This window comes from Labeo rohita, chromosome 12 (genome assembly GCF_022985175.1).
Source record: "Labeo rohita strain BAU-BD-2019 chromosome 12, IGBB_LRoh.1.0, whole genome shotgun sequence".
In the NCBI taxonomy this organism is placed as follows: Eukaryota; Metazoa; Chordata; class Actinopteri; order Cypriniformes; family Cyprinidae; genus Labeo; species Labeo rohita.
The window spans coordinates 31060087-31073958 of NC_066880.1; the positions used below are offsets into that span (position 1 = coordinate 31060087).

At 38.6% G+C, this 13872-nt stretch overlaps 1 protein-coding gene across 2 annotated transcripts in view; it reads right to left on the minus strand.

Moving 5' to 3' along the window:
* The window catches only part of wnk4a (WNK lysine deficient protein kinase 4a), a 53782-nt gene that overhangs the window by 31061 nt on the left and 8849 nt on the right, over window positions 1-13872 (minus strand). For both annotated transcript variants that reach the window (XM_051123734.1, XM_051123732.1), the window contains exons 3-5: window positions 1245-1417; window positions 690-910; window positions 261-418 (exon numbers count right to left, since the gene is read on the minus strand). In XM_051123734.1, the coding sequence (XP_050979691.1) occupies window positions 261-418; window positions 690-910; window positions 1245-1417 (552 nt within the window). The remainder of the gene's footprint in view (window positions 1-260; window positions 419-689; window positions 911-1244; window positions 1418-13872) is intronic.

Genomic DNA, 13872 nt, shown 5'->3' on the forward strand with positions numbered 1-13872 from the left:
GTGGGAATGATTACAGATTTCAGACATTTAATGAACTAATGCACTTTTTAAAAACATTATAAATTATATTTACTGTTATTTTTGATCAATGCAATGCCTCCTTACTGAATAAAACCATTAAAAAATGTTCTGACTGTTCTAAAAGTTTGAACAGAAGTGCACCAATATTTTTAGAGAGGAACCCCAAAATCATGAAATTATTGAGTAATTAATCACACTAAATCATAGTGATATCAGTGAAAGAGCAGGTTGAAACTCACGCTGGTAACTTTGCGGTAAATCTGCGCTGCGTTTTGGCACTCTGAGTACGGGTATTCTGACGTGGTCATCTCCAGAATACACATGCCAAACGCGTAGACGTCCACCGCCTCGTCGTACTTCTCCTCGTACATTTCTGGAGCCATGAACTCCGGCGTCCCTGTTAAACAAAACAGAACTTTGTCTCAGACGACACAAAAACATACCACACTGATACTTTGTTTTTGGGTGTTTTTCAATATCTTTCAAGATATACTGTATTTCAGGATGGGGAAATGACCTCAAGGACCCCAAGTTTCCTAATGGCTAAAGGTGAAATATTCAAATGTACAATTTAATGTTTAATTTGAATCTCGAAACGCAATGAGTTTGAAGATCTGAGAAGATCAATCATTAGTGAGAAATACAGCGTGAAGTTGACAATCACTCACCTATTACGCTCTTTGCGAAGCTCGCTCTCTTGAGCGTGGCCAGTCCAAGGTCCCCGATCTTCACGCTCCCCGTGGGGCCCGTGATGAAGATATTGTCACACTTCAAGTCCCTGTGGATGATGGGAGGAGCGCGCGTGTGCAGGAAGTGAAGTCCTTTGAGGATCTGACGACTCCACCTCTGCAGCAGCTTCGGCTTCATCTCTTTAAAACGCTTTAGATAACTAAGAAATCAGGAAATATATCAATGTTTAAAATCATTTCTGCCAAAAAAAGTGGAATTAAAGAAACGGTACACTTAAAAATGAAAATTCTGTCATCATTTATGTCAACACTGCATACAATTTAAATGAAGATATTCTGAAGAAACTGGACAAATGAACAGTTTCATGTCATTGACTTCACTAGTATGGACAAAAACACTCTAGGAGTCGATGGGACCCAAAGCAACATTCCAAATAATATTGTCACTGGTTTCATAGAAGAACGAAACTCGTACAGGTGCGGACGTGAGGATGAGTAAACGATGCCAGATCCTGAGATGAGGGTCAGACTCACGTTTTGAGGGTGCCGGAGGTCATGAGCTCCGTGACCAGCAGGATGCACTTGTGTCCTTTCACAGTGGACTTCCACGAGTCATAAAAGCGCACAATGTTCGGATGCTGAAGACCCTTGAGCATCTCAACCTCCTCGCTGAAGCGCTGCCGCTCCACTTTGGTCAGTTTGCGAGTCTGGAGAGGAAATAAACAGAGAAGAAAGACTCTGAGGATTCGGGGAACTTGCATTGACCTCCAATGAGCTCTTGCACAACAAGTACACTTAATGTGAGACGCTACAGGCAAAACCACTGCTTTTTCTGGTTAATTTTGAGATGTCGTTTTGCTTCCATAACGTCGTCTATCAGACTAACGGAAAGAAAACATCCAGATGCACATTTAGGTGTTTATGTTATTACACTTTATCTGTTTGCATCTGTAGACGTACAACACGTGTTATTAAAGGCTGTGAGTTGAAATCTTCTCTTTAGCAGCACTTACACACACCAGACCCTACAGTTACTTCCTATTTACATTCTGTTTTTAACAGAGGGGTTTGTTCAAACAACATCTGGAAGATTTTGATTTATAAAATAATAATAGTAGATATCGAAAATGTCTATGCAAAAGCTCTAGTCTGGCTTTATCCAAGGTTCACGTTTCTGTTCTGGAAATGTATGCAGATTAGCACACATTTACTTGCTAATATTTTTTTTAATATTTGTAACATAAAATAACTAAATGTTTTAATGTACAGCGATTCATCAGCTGGGGAAAGTATGGAGATCAGTATCTTCTACCATATTCACCTGTAGCGTCTTGCCCTACGTTTAGATTTTAAATGTCGTGAATTATGACGCACATCCGCCCTCGTCGAGCGTGACTCACTGCTTATTCTGGCAGATGACAGCCTGCAATTAGCACTCAAAAAACCATTAAAACAGATAAGAACCTGCATAACGGTTGCAAGCGCAAGAATTTCACCATTTACTGTACATGAAACACCCTAACCTAATCATATTTTTCCGCTGTCTCATAATTACATCCCATTCTAAACGTAGGCTTTCGAAAACCTTTTCGCGATCGGCCTGCAGACGAGCAATTACCTGGCAACAAGGCCATTTCTGTCCTCTGGTGGGAATGAAAGGCTTGATTTAGCAGCGCTGGGCCTCTCGGCCGTGTGAGAAGGGTGGAAACTCCTCAGAGACAGCGGCTCCAGCGCCATGAATCCCACATTCAATGAGTTCTGGGAAAACTAGTGTGTGTGTTTATGTCTCCAGTGACAGCAGAGGGACAGAGAGAGGCCGAGCCCTGCATCTGACGCTGCGTGTGAAGATGTTTCTCTCAGCAGAATCACAATGGACGCAATATGGTGAATGACACATAAGAGTGTCTGAGATAAAGAAGAGAAAAAAATCTAGTTTGGAACACATGACGAGTTCTTAGAAATGTGCTCTTTGAAAAACTGAATTGCTTCTAAAAGTGTCGTGCTAATTATTTTTCAGTTTCTGGGAGATGTTTTACAACCTAAACTAACCTTGACTTGTCATTTAATGTTGCAACACGTGACTTGATTTTTGAAGTTTTTGACTTGACTTGAATTTTTTTTTTTTTTACAATATTAAAATAATTTTTTTTTACAATTTTAACAAAATTATTTAATCATATTTTTAGGAATAATAATAAAAAAAAAAATCACACCAAACTACTTTTACTTTTCGAGAACATCCTTCTTTCAGTGAGACTTTTTTTTTGTCCTGGTATCACCTTTTTGCCCTCCAAAAATATCAAAATATTGTAATTCAAGTCTTAATATCATGCATAACGTTATATAACAGGTGCAGTCATACATTAAAAAAATATTGAAATAAAATATTTATCATTAAAAAAAAATGTTTTATTTCTAAAAGAAAAAAAAATCTTAAAAATGATACAACTATAATAAAAATGAATAAAAATCATATAGATATTTATGCTAAAAACACAGCAATAATACAACTTTTAACTAAGACAAATGAAAGTGTCAACTGAAAGTGCAAACAATAAAAAATACAAAAAATATTTAATATTAATAAAAACTATATCATTGTTTCTGATACTAAAATATCACTATCACTTTTTATATATTATTTGGAATTAAAGTAAACTGTTGACATGCAGTAACAGACCTATAAATTAATGCAATACATCATTTGATGAGAAATGTCTTCCTTCATATTGAAACCTTTTAATTGCAGACTTTAGCATCTTCATAAATCTGAGCATTCTTTGAGACATTGTTGAGACCTCATTTATAACTCTAGAGGAGAGATTTGCGCGATCACACTTACACTTCTTCCCTCCGTGAGGGTTTAAGAAATGGATTAAAGAAGCATCTTCACCCTCTTGGGAAAACGAATTATTCCTGTTCAAACACGTTTGTGTCCCAACCCAACATAACCACAGTTTCCCTGAATACAGGCCCAAGGCTTTGTGACACCCAGTGACTGACAAGCATTGTTGGTCTTGCGCACACACGGAGGCTGTCGGTGAACTCACTCACGCTATATGTCGTCTGCTGGAGATGCAGTACTAACCCCAACCAACCAAGCACTGTGAAACCACAGCCATACATAATGACACATACACATGCCACTAATCTTATTAGACACTCCAAACACCAGTTATGCATTTTCAGTCAACACAGCATTGCCTTTCAGACTCCAGTATGTGTACAATCAACACTGAGCTACTGTCCCCACATTAGTGATGCAGCCGAGACCTTCTCATATACACAGGCACGATTTTAGCACAGCTAATGTCATTATCTCCTCAAATACACTCTGCAGGACTATATCTGTGCTGGGAAAACAAACTGACGGAGGAGCAGGGGGTCAGCCGCGTCTCACCGTCACCAGCGGAGCCTTATGAAGCGCACGCATTTAGGTAACCAGAACCTTTTTCCAGGATGTAAATATCATAAAGATGCATTTGACTTTCCAGCGCCTTCTAAAAGCAGAGAGACGCTTTCCCTGTGCAAGCAACACTAAAACAGGAGTTCTCCACAAAAATACTGTGTTTGTCAAGCTGTAAGTTCAACCACCGCTACACAAACAAGAGGTTAAGATTGAGCAACTCACATTTTTGACACAATATTGCCAGTTACTTTGTCAGTTTTTGCTCAGATAATGAAAATAATTTCAAACCTTCAGCGAACAAATCGGTTGAGTGAATCATTCAGTGACTCACTCATAAAGGCAGATTTTTGGCTGCATCTAAATATGCATACGTTGTGACAAGTAATAATATAGTAAAAGTACTATTAAGTAGTATGTGCACATTAACAGTCTTTATGAAACAGCATGCAAAAAGTACTCAGATTACTTAATTAAATGCTACTTAATGTCAAGTCTTGCACTGGACAAGTTGAACCATCAGTACACAAACAAGAAGTTAGGGTGTCATGACTTACATTTTAGACAATATTGCAGGTTACTTTGTAAGTTTTTGCTCCACTAACAAAAAATTTTTTTTTTACATTCATACTATATAGTTCATACTTAGTTGAATCTGTGTTTTGAATGAATTGGTCTAGTGAATTATTCAATGATTCATTCGTAAAGATAATCACTTATCGCCTCCTCCTTTATCATCATGAGTTTTTTAATAATTGTAACTGTTCAAAACGTGTGTGTTTATTGGTGTATATGAAGTAATGAGGCATTACAGGCTGTGTGTTACAGTGATTAAACCATCAGTGGTGAAACACACATCCTCTTGTGGCTCATTGCTTCATTTGAACAGCTTGAACAGTGATTTAGCTAAAGGCTGGAGTTGTAGTAAAGGGTTAAACTGAACATCCTGGGACCGGCACTGTTAAAACACGTTAGATGAAGAAACACGGTGGGCTCAAATGGGAGAAATTCGAAAGGATTACGGCGACCTAGAGGAACACGGCAGCTCGAGCTCAGGATCGCCCCCGGCACAGAGAGCTGGTAATTACAAAATGACACATAACAAGCTCTACAGACTTCTCAAGATTGAAGGAAGGAACCTAAAGGCTTGTCAGGGAATCAGCCATATGGTAGCGCTTTTGTGCTTGACGCACGTGTGGGACAAAATCAAGAGTATACACATATGGGACAGCTATTGTGTTTCTGTCATTGGAACATTGAAAGCATCATTATTGTGTGGTACTGTAAAGATTTAAAACATAGATACTGACTTTAGTTGCCACACACTGACCTAAGACTGTGTTTTACAATAGCTATTTATCTAGTGTAATAACCAACATAAATTCTAGTTTTAGATGTTTCAGAAGTGTAATTCTTTAAAATGTTCTCAAATATTTTTAAAATATATTTTTTTAATATCTTAATATCTTTTTCTCAAAAATAAAATGAGAAGCATCAGTGTTATCTGAAAAAAGTGCACACAATAACAGATTCAATGTTTTAAGAAATTACTTACAATTTTTTTTTTTTCAAGAATTTTAAGTTTTGTCTTAAGATCAGTGGAAAAAGAAAATAGAACATTCAAGTACTGTTAGGAATACAAAACATTCTTAAATAGTTTTCCTAAGTTAGAAAATAAGAAGAAAATGGCAAGAATTGAATGGGTGCCGCCTTAATGATGGATTTGTTTCAGCTTTTGTCTTCTCAGGATGTGAACTGATGGACTGGAGTGGTGTGGTTTACTTGTGGATTATTGTGATGTTTTTATCAGCTGTTTGGACTCATTCCGACGGCACCCATTCACTGCAGAGGATCCATTGGTGAGACAGTGATTGAATGACACATTTCTACAAATCTGATGAAGAAACAAACTCATCCTAATCTTGGGTGGCCTGAGGATGAGCACATTTTCAGTGAATTTTCATTTTTAGCTAAAATATTCCTTTAAGAAATTTTCATGAATCCTTTGGCATTCATGCAAATCATGTGCATGATGTGTAAAGTTTTAATTTTTACATATTTCGATTTAAAAAGTAACTTTGGTATAGTACTTATATCCTGGTGTTTTTATTTCTGTTTGTTGTAAAAAGAGATGTTTACGTATGTTTTTGGACAGAATTTTATTGTGCATTGCTTCATAGTGTTATTGTACGGCTGAATGTTTAGAAGAAGGAATGTACAGGAACACATGTGCGATCAATCAGAGCGCGCCGCTGGGGGTCGAGAGCGGTACGGGCCAGTCGCTTCAACGCTAGTTAACTCTAAACTGCCCAGACCGGACTGCTGAACCCACGCCAAACCACATCCATTCATTCCAGAGACTCTAAGCCAGTGACAAATCCAATCTAACATCACAAAAACAGTTAGGGAGATGGTATGCAAGGAAATGATGATCATTTTTCAAACGTCAAATCCCAAAAACTCTTCTCAGAGCAGAGTAAATCTCTCTTATTAGATGATGTTTGCAAAGGAAAGCTTTACTAGGTGAGTCATCGAAACCTGACTCGGAGGAGAAACCACACAGAAACAGTCAGAAAAATACAAACCTCAATGATTGATTGAGTCTTTGACAACATTCAGGGCATGAATTAATGCAGCTGATATTAAACATGAGGCGAACATCACTCTCACCTCCAGCGGCCAATGGAATAAACACATCACACATAAACACATGCAGACTGCATCAGGTTTGTAAATGACACTAGACAATGGACGGCACTCTTTCGAGTCCCTTGACACACAAACCTCAAGTTACGTAAAATATTCTGCCGGAGTTCTCATTATGATAGTTTAGAAATATTAAAACCTGAACGGTATTTGGCATTTCGTTTAATGACAACATTGGTCCAAAAAGCATGGAAACATCAACAAGTGCTCTTTCATCCCAGCAGAGAAGTAAACAGCGCCGGATGAAGAAGAAGAAACGCTGAAGGTCTGGATCTGGTAGAAAGGAAAGAGATCATAATGAAGAGGAATATAAACCACTCCGGGCTCCATTCACACTCATCCAACGCTAAATGTGCATGAAATACACGGTGCAAAATCAAACGCGCAGACACCACGCTTCATTTTCCTGACATTTAGACCTGGAGTGAACATTATGAATTTGTTGAAAGGTATTTACATGAGACTAAATAGTGTTATGTAAATACTAAATAATAAATATCGCCGTGCTCCACGTTGGGAAATCTTTCTCTCAGGTGTAGTTTGCTCTGACATGTTGTGGATTGGTTACATCACTGTTTACACCAACAAAACAATAACATGCAAACACTGCAAACCCCTAATTAAAACATGTGCACGTATTAATTCAGAAACTCGCTCATAATAGAAGTGGTGTCAGTTTAATGAAAAATGAGTGTGACGTCTCTGAAGCTCTTGTTATCACCACCAGGTCATTTGCACGCCCATCATTACACACACCGCCCTCGCAAGGTCATTCTTCATCCAATGTCTACGACGTGTGGATCTGCTGATGGCAGGATGTTTTGTGGCAGTGTCTCTCTGAAAGCATTCAGCGGCGCACGACGGCAAATCCGACATCGCTCGTGTGCTTTTGAGACCTGCGCTCGTCCGACCCTCCCTGAAACTCGTACTGGGGTCTGATTAAAGCCAGGCTCAAATGGTCTTGGCTCGGCTCCACATGCTCTTACATAAGCAGCGCTGATGTTATAGAGCTTCAAACGGGGAGGAACCAGCTCTCAGCAGCTTCATTAGAACAAACACAGGCCATGCAGGAACACATGCACACTATACGTGAAATCAAAGACTGGAACAACATCATTTTGAACAAACTCAGGCCAAACACGTTCGTTTTGAAAGTTGAAACAGCTTCCTAAAGCGAACTTTTACAGAAAAATTCACTCCAGCACTTTCAAATGATCATTGGTCCATGCGATTGTGTAATCAGTAGGTGTGGCTCTGGAGCTCCGCCTTCTCTGATGGGGAAACTCATTTCTTTAGCTCAGTCCATCAAGGTCAAATGCACAAAAGCCTGTTTCCACCACAAGATAAAAAATAAATAAAAATAAAGCAGTCGTGACTTTTTATCTGACAAATCTGAATTCTGAAGTAAGAATTACAAGATATCAACAAGAATTGTGAGAAAAAAATGCAGAATTGCAAAGTTGCATTTCATTTTTTTAACTTTTATTCTATGAAAGATGAAAAAAAAAGAATTGCTGTATTCAAACTCAGAATTCTAAGAGAACAAAGTGAGAAGTGTGAGATGTAAACTTCAAATTATGAGAAAATCAGTCAGAATTCTGAGTTTATACTCTAAACTCTACATTTATATCTCGCAATTCTGCAAAGAAAAGTCAGAACTGTGAGATCTAAACTCTTTTTTGTGAGCTAAACGTCTGAATTGTGAGATAAAGTTTTTAGTTTTTTTATTCCGTGGTGGAAACTGTCTTCCATACAGATGTCCGCAAAAGCTGAAAGAGAAGTTGCAGTTGTAATTGAAAGGAACGCTGACACAGTTTTTTTGTTTTCTTCATATTTAGTATTGTAAAGCTGCTTTCTATTGTCAGCAGCTTTTTTCTTGTTCTATTGTTTTCTATTGTAAGTTGCCATCTATAGTATCAAGTGCATATAAATACAGCTGACGTGACTTGACTGGAGCGCAAATATACACGTGATCAGACGATCAGATGCTTCTTATGGGCAGAAAAACATTCTAATCTGTTAAAAATCAATAACGTAGAAAAAGTAGGAAGCTTTTTCCATGAGGAAACATCTGACACCAAACTATCAGCAGCACAGCCTGAGGTGAGAAAGAAGACGCGATTACAGGTTAAATATTTCCCAACTTCCACAAAAACACACTTCTCGTGTGCCTCATGGGTTCCTATAAAAGTCATCTTGATCCGTGATAACGAATAACCTTTTGTGCAAGAGGGACGGGAGCTGCGTTTGTATTTCTTTGTGTGGTAACGTTATCTTTGTTCTTCAAGACAGCGTCGATATCAGCAACAACAGGCTGAGTCATGTTTGTGATTCCTCTAAAATAAAGAGCCTCCATTCATATCGATCTCACTGCGTCCCTCACACACACACACACACACACACACTGAACGAGAACACATCACACGAGTCATCGATGGCTTTGTTGTGGGAACACCTGTAGGCCGTGCAGCACCGCATCCATCAATCACACGACAGCTGGAATCCAAACATGACAGTGATGGAGATCCACATGAAGCTGCTGGAAATCAGTGTGATGACAGACTAGTACTAGTACACACACACACACACACACACACACACACACAGTGTTATTGCTATCGTTAGTTAGGCATTATTATCTTTAAGCGCGTAAGTATTTTTTCCTATAGATTTTGTGGTGGAACGTGATCCGGGCGTGTTTTTATGATGTTCATCCTATTATAGCTATCATACAGTTTATTTCTCCTACAGTTGGGTTAAGCTTCAGTGTATTTATTGACAGCGGTGCTCTACTGTATCCATCAAGTGGATCTAGGCTGCACAAAATGTTCCCCTTTATCTGTGTGTGTGTGTGTGTGTGGGGACACAAGAGGCTTCAAATGAAGGTTACCCTCACAAGACAACACACTTCAGTGACCTTGACTCCGGAAGTATTTTTCCCAATCCTTTTCTCCATAGGGATTTCAAAACATTCCTCAACAAACACTTCCAAGCCATGAACCAAACCAACTGGATGCAGGATAAAACACTGCGAATGGCATAATTTAAAAAAAAAAATGATGGTACAACGATGAAACTATTAACCAAGTATAAAAACAATATACATGTGTCAAAAGTTCAGAATAACTTTAAGACTTACAGTAAAAGATACAGTAAAACAGTAATAGATTTTTGCAATTTAAAATGTCTTGGTATAATGGAATGATTTCTGATTAATGCAATTTAAAATCAGCATATTAGAATGATTTGTGAAGGATCATGTGACACTGAAGCCTGGAGTAATGATGCTGAAAATTCAGCTGCGCATCACAGAAATAAATTACATTTTAACAGATATTCACACAGAAAACAGTTATTTTAAATAGTAAAAATATTTCACATTATTACTGTTTTCACTGTATTTTTGATCAAATAAATGCAGCTTCGGTGAGCAGAAAAGACTTTCCAAAAAAAAAAAAAAAATCCAAACCAGTAGTTTATTTTAAAATATAGATATTGACTAGATATTATATAGATACAATATAGATATTGAGCACTATTAAATATGGACACAAGAGCAACATCTGTTTGGTTCCAGAGCTCATATCAGCAGTTATTATGACTGTGTCTTGTTCTGGAAACTCAGTGGCAAATGACCGGCGTCGTGCTCTCATACGAGTGCTGATAGTGTTACTATTTCAAAAGCGGCGGCAGGAGAAACTGATAGCGACGGCACAGAAAGAACAGACTGAGAGGAAGATGACCAGAACAGAGGTTAACACAATACGAATATAAGCGTTCACATGCCACCGTTTCTGCATGAACACATCCAGTCTTGACAATCAAATGAATTATGAAGGAAAAACAAACTCAGAAAATGAAAACACAACAAAGCTACGATCATGAACGAGTCACTGAAGCATAAAAACACAAAACACAAGTGAACTGCAGTTTGATCTGTTATTTGTTTTGTTGTCATATAGACCACTTGGTGCTTTTATCTCAACATCCCTTCCAGACATTGTGCAATATCTTCTTTTGTGTTCAACGCAGAAGTGATGAATACATTTCCATTTTTGGTTGGGTAACCCATTAAAACACCAATCAGAGGACAGGCAAGAAATGGAGTAAGGTGCTCCTAATTGCTCTTAATGGTTATAAATGGTTCAAATAGTTCAGTATCTCCATTACCTAATATTACAAAACACTTTGGCAGCGCTGGGGGAAAAACTTAGCAAGTGCATTGCTGTTAATTCTCTCTCTCCTCTGGCGTCTGATCGGTTCATCCTCAGTGTGTTGTTTTATTTTAATAAACAAATCAAGAGTCCTCAGAGATTTTAGCATTATATGTCATCGATATCCATTGAAACACAGCAGATAACACAGGATTTCACAGCTGATCTGTTACGGTGTCCATTCTCTGCCACCTCACACGCCAAAACAAACTGTATTGTGAAGCGCTGCTGAAGAGACTGTTTTTAGCCTTGATTTTTATCATATTGTTGTCGGAATGGCAGTGTTTATTAAACTATCTGCACTGTGATTTACTGAACAAGTTGTGCAACCCTAATTAACTGTGTAATAACATATCTTTCAATGGCAGTACACTTGAGAAATGTGTTTCCACACTCCATTTAATTACAGATTTTTTGTGACGTTGCAGACCACACACAGCACATTAACCGTATCATCACACCGGAGACTCGACTCACTTGTGATTTTATGTTTAGCACCAGCACGCTGCTTTAGCAAGCTTATCAATACTCTAATAAACAAATAAATATACACCACGCACAAATATCAGGTAAAAATACGCATTTTTTAATAACGCCTCCTCCAGTGAAAATGTCTGAATCAGGAGAGAAATCTGCACAGATCAAGCACCGTTTACAAGCCAAAACAGCTCTGAACAAACATGTGGCTGGATTTTGATGTGGGAGACAACAGGAGATGGACTTTTTCACTGGAGGAAGGGTTATTATGGATTGTGGACTTGTATTTTAGTTAAAAACGTCTTAATGATGGATGTTTTTATCAGCTGTTTGGACTCTCATTCTGACGGCACCCATTCACTGCACTGGTCAGCTGAATTGCTGATCATTTAGAATCATTTGTAGGAAATTTAAACCGACGGGCCGAGGTTAAAACAATTTGAACATGAACCTTTAACTCAAACTCTTATGCCGACGATATGATTTGTAATGAACAATACTGTAATGAAAGCATTTTCACAGCAGATCAGTTTGGATCTCATTTGATATAGATGTGTGTATTTGTGTCTTAGTGTTGCAAACAAAATACTGAGTCAAAGCCAAACCAGTCCGGGCTAGTTAGAGAGAAACACAATGATGATCAGGGCACATCTGGAGTTGATTATTATCCAGACCAATAATGAAAATATCACATCAGAGCTCGAAATACATTCCAGCAGTGTCTAACGTTTCAAACTAATAATAATGAGGCGTCCGGACAGAAACAGGACAGCGGCGGGTTTAGCGTCTCTCAGCGTGAAAGCGAGTACAGGACGTCCCGCCGGGCTCAGTTACCTGATCTAGAGGAACTTTCACAACACACAACAGGCTCAATCTTGTGCAGCGCTGTAAGAGAGTGTCTGCTTTAAGTGTAGACGGTTTGCTCTGACATTTCCTTTCTCGAGGCTGGGAGAGGAGGTCAGGAGTGCACATTCAGCCATCGCTTCACAACACACACTCACATGCCGTTCACAAGAACTCATAACACACGCAAGCCTGAGGTCAACACTTACATTAAATACAGGAGGCGATTTAAAAAAGGCCAGAGCAGCAGAAGAGAACATACGTCAAAAAACGCAGATTCATGCGTCCCGGTTCATGGGCTGCATTTTTACAGCTGGAGATTCTGTGTTTTACCTCTGACCTGCTCTTGTGAACGACCCCCTTATCATTACGGGACAATCTATCACGGTCGTTAAACTGTATACAGTTATTAATAAAATTGCTGCAATCACTCAAATGAGGTCGCCCAGTGTTCATGCGGCTAATCAGCCTCATCTCAATCATTTCAATGGAAGGCAATTTAATCAAATGACAGTCTGATGATAGTCATTCACAAACACTTCCATTTGTTTAACTGCTTCTGTTTCTTGGTTTCAACCCTCTGTGTAACCGCTTACAATCACAAACAATGGTGCAGAACTCAGTCATTGCTAGGAAATTATACAATTGAAGGAACAGTCCTTCCAAAAAAGAACATTTGCTGAACATCACTGTCTCACCAATGGATCCTCTGCAGTGAATGGGTGCCGTCAGAACGAGAGTCCAAACAGCTGATAAAAACATCACAATAATCCACAAGTAACACACAGCACTCCAGTCCATCAGTTCACATCTTGAGAAGACAAAAGCTGAAACAAGTATATCATTAAGACGCTTTAAGATGTCCATCTCCGTCAATGTCCCCCTCATCAAAATCCAGCCACATATTTCTTCAGAGCTGTTTTGGCTTGTAAACGGTGCTTGATCTGTGCAGATTTCTCTCCTGATTCAGACCAGACCACTTTTTAACTGGAGGAAGTGTTATTATGGATTATGCACTTTATTTTAGTTATTTTAGTTAAAAATGTCTTAATGATGGATTTGTTTCAGCTTTTGTCTTCTCATGATGTGAACTGATGGACTGGAGTGGTGTGGATTACTTGTGGATTATTGTGATGTTTGTACCAGACTCTCATTCTGACGGCACCCATTCGCTGCAGAGGATCCATTGGTGAGACAGTGATGGAATGACACATTTCTACATTTCTGCTGAAGAAACAAACTCATCCTAATCTTGGATGACCTGAGGGTGAGCACATTTTCAGCAAATTTCCATTGTTCTGTGAGCGATTCTGTTAATTACAAAGAAACAGCAAGTAACACGCTGACCGAATTAAATGTGAAATTCTGAAGATGAAAGACTGAAACAGCACTTTCTTGTAAAAAGCAACTCTTAACTCAAAGATGTAGTTAGCATAACCTAATAAGTCAGATTAAATACTTGCTGTGAGCAGTTCATTCATCCTGTTTCACGGTGTAGTGCTGACACACAGTCTGA